This window comes from Blennius ocellaris, assembly GCF_963422515.1.
Source record: "Blennius ocellaris genome assembly, chromosome: 15".
Classification (NCBI taxonomy): domain Eukaryota; kingdom Metazoa; phylum Chordata; class Actinopteri; order Blenniiformes; family Blenniidae; genus Blennius; species Blennius ocellaris.
This window is the reverse complement of record NC_137664.1, coordinates 7218025-7238137: the sequence shown is the minus strand read 5'-3', so window position 1 is coordinate 7238137 and position 20113 is coordinate 7218025. Positions and strand designations below refer to the sequence as shown.

At 39.1% G+C, this 20113-nt stretch overlaps 1 protein-coding gene across 3 annotated transcripts in view; it reads right to left on the bottom strand.

Moving 5' to 3' along the window:
- Positions 1-10310: 10310 nt before the first annotated feature.
- Positions 10311-20113, bottom strand: part of eng (endoglin) — a 45345-nt gene continuing 35542 nt past the window's right edge. For 2 of the 3 annotated variants that reach the window (XM_080510531.1, XM_080510532.1), the window contains exons 12-14: positions 14438-14548; positions 14315-14362; positions 10311-14214 (exon numbers count right to left, since the gene is read on the bottom strand). In XM_080510531.1, the coding sequence (XP_080366657.1) occupies positions 14093-14214; positions 14315-14362; positions 14438-14548 (281 nt within the window). In that variant the 3' untranslated portion in view covers positions 10311-14092. The remainder of the gene's footprint in view (positions 14215-14314; positions 14363-14437; positions 14549-20113) is intronic. The other variant, XR_013936958.1, reaches the window with a different exon arrangement.

The following is a 20113-nucleotide window of genomic DNA, read 5'->3' as shown; positions in this document are numbered from 1 at the left end:
GAAGTGCCTCAGCAGGACTTAAACGGTAAAAATTACTCCACAAAAACAAATACATAAATGCACTCTTGCAGCTGAAATACAACCATATTTTCTCTCTTTCCTCCCTCTTACACACACAAACACAAACACACACACCTCGCTCTTCTGTGTGGTGGAAATATGGAATATAATCACAATAATTCGATTTGTATGCACATTAACATGTATGTTGTTCAGTTAAATTCATTACAGAGGTGCTTTTGGCTGGAGGCTCTGTTTGTCATTGTCCAATTGGTCCATGCCACCCGCTAGTAACTTTATCTCTCGGTCCAGCTTTCCATCCGCAGTGGCCAAGTCCTCTCTCCCTCCACCCACCAAAAAAAGAAAAAAAAAAAAAAAAACTGTCCTCTTTGCACAAGGCCCCCTCATTCATTCTAATTAAGCCAACTGAAACTAAATAGCAGACGCTTTGTTTACAAGCGGCGAGCTGCGCTCAGCATTCTGTGCACGGAGGCACTTGTCTTTACAGCCAGTCAGGGGTTTATCTAGAGCTACACTTACTGCTTACACTAATTTACATTTGTGTTTTCCTTTCCAGTTATTTCCATATCTGCCACCGTGGGCGCGGGTAGCTTTCACAGAGGAAATTTATCAATCACATTTAACCCTGGCTGCTTCAGTGCCACCGAAAAAACAAAAAAAAAAAATGGTGATGCAATAACCCCATCATCGTAAAAGAAAACAGTCATGTTTGATGAGGGCAAAAAGCAGTTTTGATCTTGTGAAAGATGACAAAAGTAGCATCGCAGTGGCCCAAAAAAAAAAAAAAACCACGACTTAAACCCATGATGCAAGTTCAAAGAAAACATCAGATCCTGAAAATGTCCTTGATGACTTCACATCACTGATAAGGGGTCAAATAGCCCACAGCATGGACCACAGCATTCTGTGCCACTCTACTTTGATCAAGCAAAACACAACTTTAAAGGGTTATGAAAACATGGACGATTCAAATGAGGGAGAGAGAAAAAAAATTTGTTTCAATCGCTCATGATTTAATGCCACAAACAAGAACCAACTGTTCCTGGTTTAACAACTAAATCTTGCCAAGTTATAACGTGGCCTGTAATCGAGACATCATTAAGCAGTGCTACATACCTCCAGTTTAACAAGAAGAGGTAAAAACATATGGCTGGATCAGGTGTCTGTATATATATATATATATATATATGTATATAGCTAGAGCTTTCTATATACCTTTTCATATATCAGTCTCACAATTTGAATAATGCAATAGAGCTTTTTGTAGTATTTTAAAATGAGAAAAACATCTTGCTTTGGTACACAGATTCATTTGCAAAAAACCTGAGTGGGTATGTGATATGTCTGCTAGGTAAAACAACAAACAAATCGAATTCTACAGTTGCAAAGATTAAAATATGTATAAATGCTCCTGTGGAAACAAAACAAAAAAAATAGCTGAACATGTCATTGGACAACCAAAAATTAGTGAACTTTATCATTTGCCAGTCACTCAGAATAAATTTGTATAATTCAATTTAAGTAGCTATTTTCCAAAACCAATTACTTTTTTTTTTATTATTATTTTTTATGGGAGGATGAGAAGAGGTCATCTTTCATTAAACAATAAATATTTCAATGAATGACAATTATGAGCAATTCATTCTACGTTTTAATACAGTCTGAGGCAGCAGTACTGCACTGACTATATATTTTCAATGTTTCTTAAACCAACCAGCATATAGTCGTCATCTAGAATCTTGTGAAAAGTGCCTTAATAACATAAAAATGCCCATGAATCATATGGAAATAATTGTGAAACTAAACCCAGCAGGTCCACTGGGGACAGCAGTGGCATTAGCTCAGGAGACATCAATCAGATTACGTCACTTCTAGACGGGGTAACCAGTACTGATAAGCATCCTCCCATGTCACTTTAACCGAAGTCGGTATCATGTAGCAGATCAAATGAATTATTATTTTTTTAAAAGCAAACAAGCTAAAAAAAAAAAAAAAAATGAATACATCCAAGTATTGACTAATAAAAAGCTGATAGCAGCCCAGTTACCCATTTGTGCCCAGCCAAATAAAATATAGCCATATTACCTGCTGGCGTTAGTTCAAACACAATCGCAGAATCAACCGGTATTGTAAATAATACCTTATGAAGTAAAGGGTTGCAGTAATGCTCAGCCTTGGCCCTCCGCATGCGTATCAGCTTCAGATGATGCCGTCAGATCATCAACTGGCAGCAGGACAACAAACCAGAAGTGATGCAACGTCGTCAGGGAAATTGAGAACACCTTGTGTGGCAGGCGGCTCACTTCCAAAAGAAAAACAAACAAAAGTAACTGTTGTACGTTAATATTATGCATTGTTAAAACAATTTCTATTTATTTATTTTGCTGTGATGATCATCTCAGGAATTTATTAAGATAGTTTTCCTGTTTTTCTTTTTTGCTGAGGGATGTGTTTGATTGGACTTGTGGAAGGGAGAAGAAGTTAATCCCCCCCCATCTCTGGTACTTTCTGTAGCATTTAGCTCCTGTGCATGGTGATTAAACTTACTTCAGCAGCAAGTTGGATCAGATACATTTATGTATTATCAGATACATGGATTCAAAGTTTTAGAATTTAACTAAAGCTGAGACCCTCATGTATTGAATATCAAAGTCATGACCAACTCCAAACTCACAAGGTGTGCCTTACACCAACTAATACATTTCACTTTTATAGTGGAGGTACAGCTAAACTAAGATGGAGAGTTACATGAAAGGTATTTGATAAAGCATATGGTTGATATCATCCTGATAAGTGAAGAAAATCTTAAAAAACAAAATCAAGAAATCTGTGAGTTTTATGACAATTTAACTGGGAAACTTAATTGTCATCACCAACATTGAAATATACAGTCTAAATTACAACTGAAGATGTCGTCAATGTACATTCAAACTTCTGGAAGATCTGCAGGTGAGCTGTGGGTCAGTCTGCCTCCATGCAGAACCGATGAGATAAACCAGCAAGTTTCACTCATGTCTGGATGATTATGATCATGATTGCATATGACAAGAAGAAACAACCCCTCGGCACTGCACTTTGTAAGTCCTACCTGGCTCAGCCCATTCTCACTAAAAGTTCCTGAAAAAAGCTCCCTGATAGCTCATCAGTACCAGTTAAAGGAGAAAGCAAAAGAAACACGAAAGCTATAATCTGTTGTGGCAGTAAGCAGGAAGTCAAGCCGAAAGAGAAACAAAACCCAATATCTGTAAAGCGTTTAGCAGTGGGCCAATTACACATCAGCTGGATCACCTGGCGAAAGGAGAAAATGCTTAATACCTACTGTGTTACCTTTAGAGTCGATTTTATTTAAAGAGTCTAAAGAACAAAGAGTCTCCCCTGACTTTTGGAACAATGTTGCATTACCTTCAAAACTCCACTCAGCGCTCACACAAAAGGTTTTTTTTTTTTTCTTCTTTAAAATCAGGTGGCAAGCAAGTTCAGCTCAACAGCACAAAGATGCAACTTTTCCCAAGATTATGTCATTACTAGTCTCTCCCAAAAAGAAGGCTACAGCAAAAAAGGTTCCTCCTAAAGTTAAGCACAGATTAGGAAGCTGATGAGGTGCTGTTCAATGTGTACAAAAGTGACACCTACTTTAACACCTTGGGAAGAAATCTCTGATGTAAAAGAGACAGAACCATTTCCAGTCCTGCCACTATATTGACTCAATCAATACATTTAACAGTCGTGGCTTTGCTCTGTCACACGGGGATGTCTGTCAGATGCACGCTTGCAGCACTTTAAATGCATAGCTCCAGGCACTACTTCTGGGTATCTAAATTGAAGAAGAACACAGTTGGCTCATCACTGACATCCTGGCAATTTTAGATGAGGAAGTCAAAACTTCTGCAACAATATGAGCTACAGTTCACTTATACAGCTTACTCTCTTTACTCATGGTGTTGATCTCATTTGCACACCGAGACAACTGGGAGAAGTATGGGAGAAGTGACTACTTTTCTCAGTCGCTGCAGAAACAACTGAGGATTACCAGAGAGACTAGATGAGTTGTTTATATCTTAGTAAGTGTTGCTGTGAAACAAACAAGCATTACTGAAACTTTAAGTGAATGTGCATGTTGATTTTGATCCAAACCACACAAACACCCACAAACACCCACAGAGCACCTGCATCCAGACTGAGACAATGGATTTAACTGTATTTTTGAAATGTAACAAAAAAAAAAAATGCGTGACCCCATGTGATCACATTCACATCAGTGCACAGTACACCCTGTTCATTTTAATTCCAAGTCATGTTAGCCCCAATAATGAAAATAAAACAGAAGAGGAGAGTGTCAGAATTGTGCTGATTATTCTTCCTATTTGTCAAAAAGAACAACATAGTCCAGAAACAATATTAAAAAAAACAAATTTTTTAAATACACTCCACAGTTGGAGTGAGAGATGGACCTGATATTAGATGTTATAATCCATAATGGGATATAGTGTCTATTATCTTTAGATTGCTGACTGGGTCACCATCATGAGGAAGGGCAGATAAGGTAAAGAGTGTGGATCATGATATGATCTGCTTTGGTGACTTTTGAAGGGAGCAGCTGAAACAAATTGAAGTCTGCTCTGATGTCCTGGATTATCTGACCAGCAGGTCACAATATAACTGCTTCAAAAGAGTCCTGTCTATCACAGGGACCCCACAGGGAATCATCTTGCTCTCCTTCCTCTTCTCAATGTACACATTGCAGACTGTCGTTTTTCATCCAAAGTTTTCTGACGAATCACCTATTGTATCAGTGAAGGACGTGATGAGGAGTACAGGGTGCAATCAAAGACTTTGCGGACTGGTGCAACCTCAATCACCTTCAGCTGAACATCAATAAAACAAAGGAAATGTGATTGATTTTTGGAGGAAGACGCCTAAGGTGGCTCCAGTCACCCTTAGAGGCTCTGAGATGGCACAGCTGCAAGAAACCTTAGGGTGCAGCTGGATCACAAGCTTGGTCGGTTGGGCCACATCAAGGCTGTGAGGAAGAAGAGTCAAAGCAGACTGAGAAGTCTAAACTCACCTTCTACCAGTGTGTAGTGTGCTGGAGGGAAGGGGGTTGCTCTGGAGACTGAAACAGAAGAGACAAATTGGTAAAGAGAGGGAACTCACTATCAAAAGTGAGCTGGACAGTGGTTCAGCAGGTGGACATTGCGAGGATGCTCCTGTAGCTGATCTCTATACTCAGCATTTTATGTCTCCTTGGTTCATGTAAATGTACTTTTCATTCACTTCCTCAATTCCCATTATGATTCTACAAAAGTACAGCAACAACCATTTAAAAACCACATTTGTTATTTATGACGTTGTTTGTTTTGTCTTTACAAAAATGACCGCATTTTTCTTCTAACCCCCAACATCTCAACAGTTGACAACAACAACAAAAAAAACTGTTAAACCGAGTGATCAGGCACAGACATGTCGTGGCCTTTTCCAAATAAAAACAGGACAGTGGAAAAACAGCAGCGCCAACCTAATCCAGAGAAAGTTTAAAAAAAAAAAAAACGAGCACTCACCATCACTTGTAGATTAAATCCATCCAGCGGTAAAATGCTGCACAAAGCCTTTGATGGTCTGAGTTCGCTCATCCATTTCTTCTTCTACTACTTACAATTGAAAAGGGTCCCCGAAGCGGATCCTCTATCATATCATCCGATCTTGCTGTTAAATTACCCGCCATCATCACTCCAGAGTAGCAGATAATAACAGTGCGTCATCACGCACCTGCCCATGGGCCAATCAGTCAAGCTCAATTCAATGACGACAGCAAGACCAGCGCTCGAAACTTTGCTCGCCCGAAGGCGACCCGTCAGTAACACATCAAAATCTGATTGGCTGATGATACTGTCACTCAACATTTTAACCCAATAGCAGCGTCCAGCTTCGATTAGAGGGTATCAATGAAGTTACATTTGGCCCCCAGCAGAGGAAAGGAGCTGTGATGCGTTTAGAGGACATAGGAGATTTTGTGCTCCACAAAATGTGACCAGTAGTCTTCTGGATGAAGTTGCTAATGTCACTAATTGATTCCAGACACAGATTTCAGAATCACTTTTTAATAGTTAAAAATTAAAAAAGAAAGACAAATCATTTTTGACAGGGCAAGCAGCGCTAGCCCTGCTGCCCCTGACTGCACACCACTGATACTGAGCAATACCTCTCACCCACTGCAACATCTGGAAGTGCTTCAGGAAAGCATTTTGAACCACAGACTGATCCCACCAAAGTCTATCTTGCCACCTTTAATCACAATCTAGTAATTCATATATATTACATAGAGTTTTGTACTTTTTATTAATGAGTTCCAATGTCTGTAGGGATGTGAGGTGTTTGGGGGCTGCTGAAACCAAGCAATCTCCCACGTATACAAAATGTCTAGTCCATATAAGATAAGGTAACTCTGGATAAGATAAGATAAGTCCAGATAAGGTAAGATAAGACTAAAACGCTATATGATATAGAGTTCTTGTCTCACCTTATCTAGACTTCTCTGTTGTAGCATATTTTCACTCCTTCTGCAGTCTTTAACTACTTTGCACTGTCACATTTATCGCATTCAACACATCCTCACACTCCAACATATACCATGCTCCACCTTGAACTCTTCCACACATGGACATGGGGGGGGGGGGGGGGGGGGGGGGGGTCATTGTATTTGGAAGAAATTTGGTTTTGTGAAATTTGTATTACTTTTACAGTGAATGTGCAGTCAGCAAAATATTTTCTGTTTTCACAATCAATTATGACAATGCTGTACTGAGGATTTTATATAACAGCTTTTAAATAATGAATTTTGAAGAAGTGTTTTCAGGCACGACTATGTGGTGGTACAGCAGTAAAGTTAAGAAAAAATATATAGCAAAAAAAAAACTCTACTGCTTCACCTCTGAGGTGCTCTCTCTGAACATCGGCTTCAGAGGTGTCTCAGTCTGAAGGAATGGGATTTGCTGGGAGCACACTGCACTGCCTATAAGTTAGAGGATTACCCTCAGCCAGGCGATAGTACTCGGTGAGGTGTGGGCAAGTACGTACACGGGTGCTTGTGAGAGAGTGAATGTCTGAGTGTGGGTGAGAGATGAGTCAAGAAGCTGAGCCTGTACACAGTCTTGAGGAGTGTAAACAACCTTGTGTGCAGCACAGCGCCTCGGGGTGTAAAAGTCTGAGGGAGAGATGGCTTACTCCGAGCAGCCTTAGCAATGCTCAGATGTAGCTTCCTGAATCCAACATGCCCCCAAGGCTTTATGGGCTTCATGTCAGGATCAGTCACAGATTTGTAAAACTGACTCCAGGAACAGTATTTAAACACACATACGTATAGATGTGGAATCTGAAAATGCACATTTCATATCAGATAACCTTCACATGGGACTTAAATGTTTTCAACAACAGCAGTATGCAGTATTTCATTACTCCATTACTGGCTTCACTCAGAAGTGTCTCAGCAGATGTGTTTTCCAATGTGCCTCACAATGTCTTCTTCTGTTCACAGGCAATACAATCTATGTATTCAGAAAAAGAAAGGACAAAAAAAATGGAGAAAATATTGCACCATCTAGTGGTGGCCAAAGGAAACCCATTCATCAGGGTAATTAAATGAAATGGGACGTTTCCCTGCAGCCACTCATTATGCGGTGTTACCACCAAATTTAACACTCTAATGAAAGCTGTACTGGGATAGTTTATCTTTTTAATTTCATCATAGTCACTGGTCACCGCGACTCAATTGACAGTTTGCTGAGTAGTAAGGCAGTGCTGGGGGACATACGATTAAACACATGACCTTTTTATTATTAGAGTCTGTTAAACTAAGAAAATGTGAAACCTATCACCGTTTTATCTCTTTTTGTAATCTTGATTTTCTATTTGGACATCTATGAGGCACTTTCAAAACTTGGAAAGATGCCACATAATTAGATTTTTTTTTTTTTTAATAACGCTAAAGTACTGAGATTTAAGGTTGCACATTGGAATAGTGGTTAGTACTTTCTATATTTTCAGTCCGAGTTGTGTTGGGGGGCCATTTTGAGGTAGATCTGCATGTTATCCCTGTGCATAGTATATGGGTTTTCTCTGGCTACTCCAATTTTCTCCCACAGTTCAAAAACATTAATTTTTTTATGTGCATTGTATGTGATTGCTTCTGTGTTTGCATTGTAATGGACAGGTGACCCGTCCAGAGGACCGTGCTTCAACTGATCAGTTGGAAAAACAAATGGTCAGAAAAAGTGTTAAAAATTTATATATTATTACCACATTATAATAAAAACTGTGTATGCCATTTAATAATTTCAAGGTAATGTAAGAGACATCATGAATATGTTTCACCTTCATACTATGGGAATACATTTCTTTCTTCTGTGTGTATACGCAGTTCATTATTAGAAGATGATAGTGTAATGGTATCTCACTGGACGTTTATTAATTTTAATATTTTTTCATGATGTCTTAGTTTAATTGCAAGTTCCTATAATTGGTTTTTCCCCATTGAAACTCAATCATGTAATTTTTACATTACATTAGGAGTTAATAAAAATCAATAAGAAGTGTAATCAACATTGTAGTATTCACTAAACTATTAAAGAGAATGATACGTTTCTTTTCAATTATGCAGGGTTTTTTTTTTCCCGGTTATGACTTGGCTGTCCTTGAACACCTAGCAACACACCATGGTGTACTGGACAGAACTGGTGTGTCAGACCTTGACTATTTCTTCAGGAAATATATCTTTTCGGCAAACCGCTCCACACAACACTGACAGTGATTTCTTTATTTACATATAAACATACAGCCCGTGTGATGCCACTGAGAGAAAAAGAAAATGTTTCTATTTCCCCCTCTTCACACCTTGATTTTTTTTTAAGAAAGGCATTCTGACAACTAGTTTCATCCAGTGGCCATTGTTGCATGCTTTATGCACTGATAACTCATTTCACCCAGCACAATTTTGCAGAAAAGTACAGATTTGCCCTGAGATGCAGACAAAATTGAAAAGCCAAAGAGCCACATGGCACACAAAGGCGTGCACAGGCAGCCACGGACTTCACAAACAATTCTTGTGCAAGGCCAAATGGTTTCATGGTCACATTTTGAAATGAAGGCTCTCCATAAACATGTATTGTGTGCCTTGGCTCCGGTCCTGAAAATACAGATTCAATTTGTATATAAAATGCAAGACTTGAAATCAAAGAAAAAACAACATAGATGATTGGGGGGGAAATTATTTTCATTATTTCAACAATAAAGGTTATACCTGACTCATAACATCATGGGAGCGTGATGTTTTCCATTCTTTGAGCTCATTGTATTTCAAATCAGACACGAGTCAAGCTGTACTGAAAAAGGATACTGAAGGAAGTACATTATCAGACATTCTGCACGCACATTGGACCCTGCAATTTCCAATCTGTATTATAATATTGCACAGGTTTTCACTTCTACTCTGCTACAACTCAGGGTGGGATATGACATATGGAACAGCTACACGTGAAATAAGAGATCTCAAGATTTCACCAAAAGATTGATGCTTCGGTTCAAGGGCATCATGAATACAATTTTAATAATAAAACATTCTATTGGCAAGGGAGTTGCTGCTATGTATGAAGGATTTTCTTTTAAAATGTAATAATTAGAAGTCCTTCATGAGTTTCTAAGTGTCATCCTTGTAGCTGAAAGAGTCAGAAATTCCAGTGATCCAGGATTTAATCTTGTTTGCGGTAGTGTGAGCTACACAGCAGGCTGCATGCTTATGACACCCCGTTGGGATTTAATGTGTTCAGACTTTGGTAAGCTGTGACAGTCCCTGTTTTTAGGATCGAGCCAAACGGTACACGTCCACCACTTACATTGAAAAGCAACTGAAGTATGTGACATTTGTTATTATATAAAGGCTCTGTACCATAACGCAGATTATCTGAACTCGTCAAACCAGGAACAAAAATGTCAACACAAGAAAATGGAAACTAGTGAAAATGCAGACGAGATTAGTCAGTTTTTAGTGATTGCATGTTTGACAAGCATTACACTTACTGACAAAAGTCTACACAATACAGTATTTTTCACATGTTCAACATTCTCGGGGAAAAGTAGTGTGTCTAACTTTTTATTCAGCACTCAACCAAGAATGGTGCTCTACTACTATTTGAAAATATTCATCCAGGGGATGTGGGGAGTTTTCTGTCAGCAGCACTACATGATAGTCTCGGTTCACTTGACAATTTGTTAGAAGGGAGAAAAAAAAACACAAGGAGTGTTTATCAAACTCATTTTATTAAGATAATTCAAGACAAAACATATATTTCTATGAGACAACACAAACACACGCGGCAACAGTCAAGCACTGTCTCACTGAATGGACCCATTTTAAATGGCAAAACGCTGGCCACTGCAGAGCAAGAAAATAAAAATAATAACATTGCAGTTCATACTAAAATGTAAGAAGATATTTTGACATGTTGTTAAAACTTCTAACTTCATGGTTAGATGTCAGAATTTGGACATAGGAATCTGGGGAAGATAACAGCTCACATAAATGGAATTTCTATAGTATACATGCCCACACCTAGACACACAGACACAAACGCTCACATATATATTTATTTTGCTATGTAGAGCATCTGAGGTGAGAGAAGCTGTTGTCAGAGGTAACGAATGGATCTGCAGTGCCAACAGGTGAATTAACTGACAGTTTGTCTTATTATAGTGTCTGAACTCAAGCAGTCACGGGGGCGGGTTTAACAGAAGCCTTGACATATCCTGGAAAATAAAAAAGATGTCTCTCTAAAATTAAAAGGGAAACATCTCACTAATCACTGCATTTTTTATTATTTCAGGTCTGAATGTGTCCTGATAACTGCCAGAATGCTGCATATTTTAACGAAGACACTACTCTGGGGTGAGACATCCTGTCTTCACAATTCTGAATGCTCTTCCCCATCACACCCACTGAAGATAGTACAATGAACAAAACACAATGTCAGGATGTCAGCCTGCAGAGATGTGTTGTGTTTTGGACTGCAAGGGGAATTTTAGGGTGAGGGCAGACGTTAAATGGGGTAAAATCAATAAACCAAATGTGCCGTCTTTCTGTCTGTGACTGCACACTCCAAACCGGATTTAAAATAGAGACAGAGATTGCTAAACAAAGCAAATATTGTGCATTCGATAGGTGGCTTGATTAGGTAATGTCCCAGTTCTTTAAATACATAAAAGAACAAATCAGTGTAAGAAATTATCCAAAGAATAACATACAGCATTTCAAATCATACAACCCAAACAACATATAGACATTACATACATGTTCATCTCATCATATTGCACAAACACTCAAGTGGTAAATTGTACTGGCCCCCTTTGCTCCGTCTCTGCAGAAGATACACACAAAGATCAGACATGCATGGATAAAAAAAAGTGCATCAGAGGGAGAAGCATGAATACGCTACATTACTCACATACAGGAGAAATCTTACAGATGGTTTGGAGCATTTTGGAGATTACGCTTAAAGGTGACTATTTAAAAAATCCAATGTTGGAGGTAAATATATGTTTGGACCATGAAAATATATATAAGAGAGAAGAATAGCAGTGTATCACATGTATATAAACAAGAGTTTTAACATCACAGTTTTGGTGCTTGTGTCAGTGCTGTATACTGCAGATATAATTTCTACTGCTTCTTACACCATAAGACTTGAAGTGAGACTGGAGTATTTAAAAGAGGTAAAAAGAGCGGGAAATTTAAAAAGAAAAATATTTAAAAAAATTTACATTTGTACACTGAAATAAAAAGTGGGTTTACGGATCAACCGTCACTCTACATTTGTAGCCCTTCTGAAAGTCCCCATCGTGCCCCAATGCAGCATTTGTCTGGCATTGGCACTGCAACAGCAGTGTAAGAAAGCGGAAGGTAATCACTATAAAAACTGGCTGATCACTCTCAAATGACTGCATTACACATTGTGCAACAGATGACGAGGTAAAGCCAGAGTAAAACTATTGCTTTGAGGCTGAACATGCGTTAGGATGAGCTGTATACAGAGCTGAAGTAAATTGGTGCTTTAAATGTAGAGGTTGCCGTCAAAAAGCCATGGAAGAGGTTTCTCGAGGAAATTTCAATGCAGGCACACCGTTACACCATTGTAGGGCATTCATCTTAAATGACTGCTTGTGATAAAAAATATTAAAAAAATTTAAGTAACTACAATTATTCATATTTCAGTCACAAGGAAAAAGTGTGGTTACATCAAGGAAATGCCTCCTGAGCAGAGGATATCAAGGATGACTCGCGCCTATTCAAAGCAAATTCTCTGAATACAATGATGATTCATATAATTAATAAAACTTCAAATTATCTTTATCTTTTTTAATGACAAAATATGGTCGAGCTGCACTCGCTGGAAAACATTTTCAAAGAGAGACATTGAAAAATCACAAAATAGGTTGGGCTTAGTGACATGTCCTGATCCTAAGCAGCACAACAAAAATGCCAAAGGCTGGAGTGTGAAAGAAAAAAATACATTCGTTTCCACATATGCAGGCCTCCTATTTAACACTGTAATGAAAAGAGACATTACGCAAAGGAAAAGTACTGGAATTCAGCCTTCACACAGACTATTTTGGGGAAACTCCACCCTGCGGTTACAGCTGTATGCGTAGCACTTCCGCCCGTGTGCCAGTGTGATATCTGAAAGGTGATGCACAGAGTTTTGGATATAACTCCTCATTATGGGCACATTACTCAGCTCTGAATACAGCCATACATCTCGGCATGTCGCACCGTACATTAGAAAAGTGACGATTTACGATCTGGCATATTAAAGTACTTTTTTGCCTTGATGATTAATAATTTGTTGCCACCTTGAAACCATAAATGATACTGTGGATTGGTTTCATTGAGTAATTAGGAAATTAAGCATAGTTTTGTGTGACTTCCAACAACAACTGGGGGGGGGTGATGTGACAGCTCTAATACACCTACTGGATGGCATGAAAACGGCACCTTTGTTTTGTGAGCTACAAATAACCCAGAGGTTCACGACAATATTCACCAAAAGTGACACAAAATAAAGCAGAAAATATTCTTTTCACCAGAGAAATCTAGTTTTAAGTTCAAACTTAAGGCCAGACTTCGATATAATAGGACAAGCCTCCCCAATTCTGGGCCTTGAGGTCCGGTGTCCTGCATGTTTTAGGTTTCTCCAAGTTGCAACACACCTGAATGAAATAAGCGCCTCTTAACTTGGCTTGTTTACAAGCTTGACGATGACGTCATCATCAGATTGAGGTGTGCTGAAGCTGGGAGAGAGCGAAAACCTGCAGGACACCGGACCTCGAGGCCCGGAATTGGGGAACCCTGTAATAGGAGGTAGCTGTTAACCATTAACATTGAACTCCAATTGAGACAAATACCACTTAAAGAGAGGAATGTACTGACTAGTCTGAGATAACATTTAGGTTGCCTCAGTCCCTACGATGTTGTAGGTATATTTCTGGGCTGACCTAGCCAATAGCTCTTGATATTTTTGTAGCTCAGATTGTGAATGCAAAACAGCTTTTCATCTGTTTTTCAAAGGCAGTCTTTTGAGCGGTTTGTCTCCTGTCTCACTATTATTGTGCTGCCATCACAGAAGCACAATTCATTCAAAGGAATGCGACGAATTTCCTGTTAGCTCTTGGGGGATATGGTTTGTTTTTCCTGTTGCTCGGAGCCAATTTCTTTTTTTTTTTCTTTTTTAACTCTTGCCCTCTTTAACTTCCTGTCTGAGAGCTTGACTTTACAGAGAGGCTGCAAAGGTGAGCATCAGAAGCCCGTCATCCAGGCCCACTCGCACACATGTACTCCCAGACATCCACTTCAGATATCATATGTCAAAGACAGGGGTTGTGCTTTTTTTTTTTCTTAAAACAAGTATTCAAATGAGGCAAAGAAGGGAGAAATGCTTTTCGAGCATCAACAAAAAGAACAAAAGCACCAAACCCGTACAGCTGACTTTGAAGGGAGATGGCGGCCCTGCTGGTGGAAAACATGGTAAACTCATGCCATGCTGCTGGTCGGTGTGCTTTGGGTGCTTCCAATGCTTGCGTTGGCGCTGCTGTTCTCAGATGGGGAAGGGTTGGTAGAAACAGGTTGTCGTTTTGCTCCTGAGCAGGGACATCCTGGGTAACAAGAAGATAAAACTCAGTAAGAACCCAAACAAAAGGAAGACTAATTTAAAAAAAAAAAAAAAAAACCAAAAAAAAGAGGAAAAACTCTCACCAGGAAGACTGGCTGCAGTTGAGCTCATGTCTAGTCCAGTCGGGTACCCTAAATTAAGGAGAATCAGATTTTAATCTACTCCGTCAACAATTAGGCAAGCCGTGTAATCAGTCAAAGATTTACCTGTTTTAATTCTGATAAACCACAGCGCTCCAATAAGTAGCACTCCAATGAGGAAGCCTCCAAATGCAATGCCCAGAACACCGGGCAGGCAGAAATCAAAGCAAGGTGGGGCTGAAACATAAACATGAAAAAAAAAAACAAACAAAAAAAAAAGTTAGGACACAACAACCACAAGCACACAAGCTGAAAATGGAAATAAGTCTGCAATGCTTTGAATTGACATCATAATCTTAACCTGGTTATGTGAACGGGTGAGAATATATTGATACTATCCACACAAGAGTTATCAAAACAAATATGTAATATGATTTATCTGGATATTAACAACAAAAATACCAGGAACCTATAAAAATAAGTTGGGTGGTTGGGTGGTTTTTTTCATGTTTCTGTTGGCAGTTAATTAATGCACCAGTTGTAGAGTAATCAGTCCCTTTAAATACCCAGATTTTGATCAAAAATCTACAAAGTGGGATGGAAAGCTACTAAAGCTGCCATCTCTCCAAGTTAATTCCAAACACTTCATTATAGTAAAATCACAAGCGAAACTTTTGTCACTGAGTCGCATCATAAACATGTTACTTCTCTCCTAAATCAACTCAGTCCAGCAAAAAATGTCCACAGCTCAAGCTTTTTAAAATCATTCAGCCGGAAGATCTCATCACTAATTAAGTCTTTTAATTGATCTTGTAATGAGCACAAAAGCATTCAGTCTTTGGTCTGCAAGTAAATACGTTGTGGTATTGATGTTGGAAGATTTTGGAAAGACCAATAAATATGCACGTTTGTATGATAGCATTTACATGAAAATCAGGAAGCAGAAACTGGAAGAAAATCTGCTTCCCTGAAGGTGCAGTACTGTGGTTTTTATTCATCGAACAACATGTTTTTAGTTGCAAACATGCTGCAATGAGGAAGACTTTGTCATGTGCATCTTGATCCATCCACCCACACACAAACCTATGAAGTAGGTCTTAGAACTGTGGGAGGAAGCAAGAGAACCGGGACAAACCCTTTGCAGCCACAGAGAGAACACGCAAACCCCAAATTTCTTGTTGTAACATAACACAAGCTGCACTTTAATCTGCCTTACATTTCAATATTAGTAATTCAATATGACAGGAAAACTTTGATGAGCTTACAAAGGATTTGACAAATCTCTCTCCAAAGTTGGAATTCATCTCTCCAAATGAGTAACAAATAATCTGAAACTTCTTAAGAAAATATATACAAGAGCTACGCGTAAGTGTTTAATAAAAGATAATTACGAAGAATGGCTTTGATATCACTGATAGTGTACAACAAGCTCAATTAACTCCAGATAAGATTTTTAAAAAGTGCTTAGCTAATTAACAATGAAGATTTATATTATCTGATAGACTGGAGCTGGTTTAGAAAATAATTGCATTTTATTTCAGCTTCCACAAAACTGTTTGTTTGCATAGCTCACAGCCTTGTTCTACAGAGTTGAATAATGTCCATACAAACAGAAAGCAGATACAGTAAACTGTTAAGGAAACCAAAACTTGTTAACAAGAAGAAAGGCAACAGGCACTTGATGAATAAATGTAATAATATTGCAAAACATTCCAAAAATTTTCAAAATGGCCAAATCCTGTAGCACATATCACATTTTTGGTTGCTACACATACTTCCTGATAGTTAGCAAAACATATATAAAAAAAAAAAAGTGAAGCATGTCCCCATGTTTCTGATTTAATTTCATGGTGGCAAGAACACAAGATGTCAGTTTAGAAGAGAGTTCATTTTTTGGTGCACGTGTCGTAAACTTCCATCGTAACAAGCTGGAGTACGACTCAAGAGACATCTTCGAGCAGACCTATGGGGAAGTTGAAGCAATCAGACAATGTGCTGAATAGTGCACATTTAATGACTGTGATGCTGTTGCATTACTGCAATATGTGAGGTAAAAACAATTGAAACTAATCAGACCGTCAGCAAAAATTAACAACTTAGATAATGATTTTGCGCAAATTACCAAATAAAGGCACATTTGAGACTTCAGTAATGGGCACTGTGTCCACTGATCTGCAGGAATGTGGAAAATATCCAGCCGAGCTCTCCTTGAATGGATGAATGTGTGACATACAGCAAGAGACATGACCCAAGCCTGAAAAGCTTGACCAATCAAAAAGCTTGATCCGTTGGCGCCATCATGATGTGGGGCCATTTTGCTCTCAAAGCTTGAGCCCAGTTATCCCCCGAGAGGCCGCAATCACTGCCAGTCAAAAGTTGTTCAGAGTTATTATTCATTCTACAAAGAAATGTTTCTATCCTGATGGGGATGGTCGCTTCCAGGGTAGCAATGCCCTCATCTGCCGGACATGAGAGGTCACTAAATAGTTTGATCAGTGTGAAAACTATGTGAATAACATGCTGTGACCTTTGCAGCCAACACATCTCAGCCCAGCTGAAAGCCGATGGGATGCGACATCATGACAGAACACAAAGGCCCTTTCTCTATTTTGTCACCGCTTTATAAATACGTGCTTTGGGAAATAACAATGACTACTCAACCTATATAAAATATTAAAAAGAAGGAAATGTTTACTCTATAATTTGCTTTGTACCAATGCAACACCAATTTAAGTTCACAATCGAGTTTGCCATTTGTGATGTTCATTGGAAAATATTGTGCCGGTAGGACCTCTGGGTTTCGTGACAAACAAACTTAATAGACAATGTAAACCTTCATTTCCAACATTGTACAAAAAAATAAATAAAAAAAAGCACTTTCCCTGAAAACGGGCGTGAAAGTGCAAGAGAACATCTAAAGATGAAAATTCACTTAAGCCTCAGACATATAAGACTGTGACGCAAGCATACTGTAATAACACAGCAAGGCCATTCCTATTTGTTTCATTCACTGTGGTGTGTCAAGGCCATTAAGAGATCACCTTGAGCTGGGCACCATTTTAAAAATGTTGCACAATAGATCAATGACAGTTCTTTCAACACTCAGATGTCACTTTAAGCGCTTGTGGAACATAGCTGTGTTAGTATTAATTAAGCAGTATTAATCCCTGCTTTGGATTTTCATTATAAAACACATTGTCGATGTCACTGAATCTTTGAAAACCATTCCACCAAAATCAGCCTTTAAACATATTAGATCATCCAATCTGGCTTGTAGAATGCATTTGCATCCCAAAAAAATTACATAAACTGAACTTTTTCAATAAAATAAAGCATTTTTCCAAATATGTCCACTTGAGGTTTAAGTTCCAGTGTATTGCCATGTGTACAAGTGAAAACGTGTTTCCTTGCGCAATGATATTCTTTCTCTGATGTTCACAGAGAATGTTAATGTACAGTTAACATAAAGTACATCACAGAACATTGAAGTGATAATTGTTGGAAAATGTTGCGGTAAAAGCTTTCTACCTCTCTCAAGCAAAATGACATTTGCATCAAATCCATAATGTCAAGAACTATTTGTGAAACCTCTGTTCTGAGAAGCAGCATGCGTTTGCGAACATTAGTGTTAACAGATACAACTTTTAAAAAAAACATATGAGATTATGTTTTGTAAAAAATACATTAAATTTGAACATTTCCAAAACCTTCTTTGCACTAAAACTAAGGGAAACACTTGAAATTAATCTTATTTATAGATAAGTATCCTATGATGTTTCTGGTCCTGCCCAACTGACCTCAAATGTAGCAGCATGTGGCCCCTCAACGTAAATGAGTTTGACATCCCAGGTTCGAACTTTGACAGTCTCCGGTTGCTCTGTATTTGATTGAGCTGAACTGATTTTTAGATTACTTTTAGATTTTCATCTGTAGCAGAGTCTCAAACAAGGGCTGTAATTTGGCTGTCTAATGCTTCATACATTCAACTTTATCCCCCCTGGAAAAAACTCAAGCTTCTAACAAATCTTCACAAAGCAGTGATGGCGCATGTATGCCCTGTTGGTACCAAATAAAACTGTGTGACCACATCCCTTCTCCTTAATTTCTGCTACCTGTAGAGATCATCTTACAAGCATCCAGAGCATTTGGAAAAAAAACTAATCATCACCTTTGCATGAGTTTCTCTCACCTACCTCGGCTGCCTCCTGCCGCTTGTTGGAACATGCGAAGGTAAGCGTTACGCCACGATTCAGTCAATACAAATCTCCTGCTCTGAATTATGTTAAATTATGGGCTGAAAAGGGAGAAAAAGCTGAGCCTTGTTCGTAGAAATGTACTGCTACTCAACACAAGCATGCATTGTGAGAACTGTCATGTGAAAGATAATTCTATCCATAGTGAGCCAGATGAAAGCAGCTACATCTGTCTTCATGATACATCTCATATAGGCTTGACTGAACTGTACTTGACAAATTAAACTTCATACAGTGCACGTCATGGAGTTTTTAACATTTGAAACCAAAATGTAAAAGACAACATTTATTCCTGACATGTTGAGATCTAATCAAGATACAAGAAAGCATCAGCCAAACCAGAAAATGAAGCAGAGCACTGAAACAGTGGCATCTTGTGGAGATCTGGGCAGACTGCATCAGAGACAGCTCATGTAATTTGTTGATCTAACAGCAAGGGACATTCCTTGACCCTGAATGGGACAGAAACATCACAGCAACCCGAGAAGGCTCTCTCCAGAGACTTTTTATCTGCAATTAGTTGTCGTGTTAGTTTGTATAAGTGAGGCTTTGACAGCAAAGCTGAATAAACAGGGGCAGGAAGCAGAAGCTCCAGCGCAGGTGGAAGAGGAGGGGAGAGACAGCAGGCCTGTGCTGCGGCTCCCTGTAGTCCTTCTGTATGAAAAGTACCAAACAGGAAGGATTGCTGAATGGGGCACTCAGTCCTGCCCACTGACTGCTTGCAATCGGCAATCCCGCTGATGTACAACGACCCTTGTATCTCTGCTACTGACTTAACGAATTGAAGCTCATAAAGAGACTTGCCAAGCCAGCATGTAACTCTAAAGCCAGATCAATTCCTGTTTCAGGAATTCTCCCGAAAAAAAGAAAGAAAAAAAACCTCATTACGTAAGCCAAAGAAAAACAACAGGGGAGGAGGACAAACAGAAGACAGGAAAGCATGGATGAGTAGTTCTGGTCAGCTTCCCCATCACCAGTGCAATGTAACGTAACCAACTTGTATCAATCTTTTTCTTCCAAAAGGAAAGGAAACATAGCATATAAACAAACCCATTATCAGTTTCACAAAGAAACACCACATGGTCCCTTATTTAATCAACATTTACTTCCTCGTGTCTACAGTTCCCTCAGAAGTTGGATCATCTTTGTCTGTTTTCAGAATACTCCATCATGTCTGGAGACAACTCTTTCTTTTCAGACAGCCATCTTTCCTTGTTTGAGTCAACTGTGTTGATTGGTTCAACAATAGCACCATGGCCCAGTGCCTGTGTGTTTGGACAGCAACCACTTGGAAACACAAAGCACCCCCCCCCCCCCCCCCCCATCCCCAGAGGGCCATTACTTCTGATTGTGGCCACAAGGTCAGCCGGCAGGCCTTCCTAAAAGGACGAGGCCCTGCCTCACAGCCGCTCACTGGCTTCACTGCATATCCTGAGTCCACTGCTATGACAACCGCATACAGCATTTATTGTGTGGAAGAAAAAAAAAACATTATAGCACCAAGCAGGATCACTTCGGTTAAACGCGCAAGTAGCAATTAAAGTGTCCC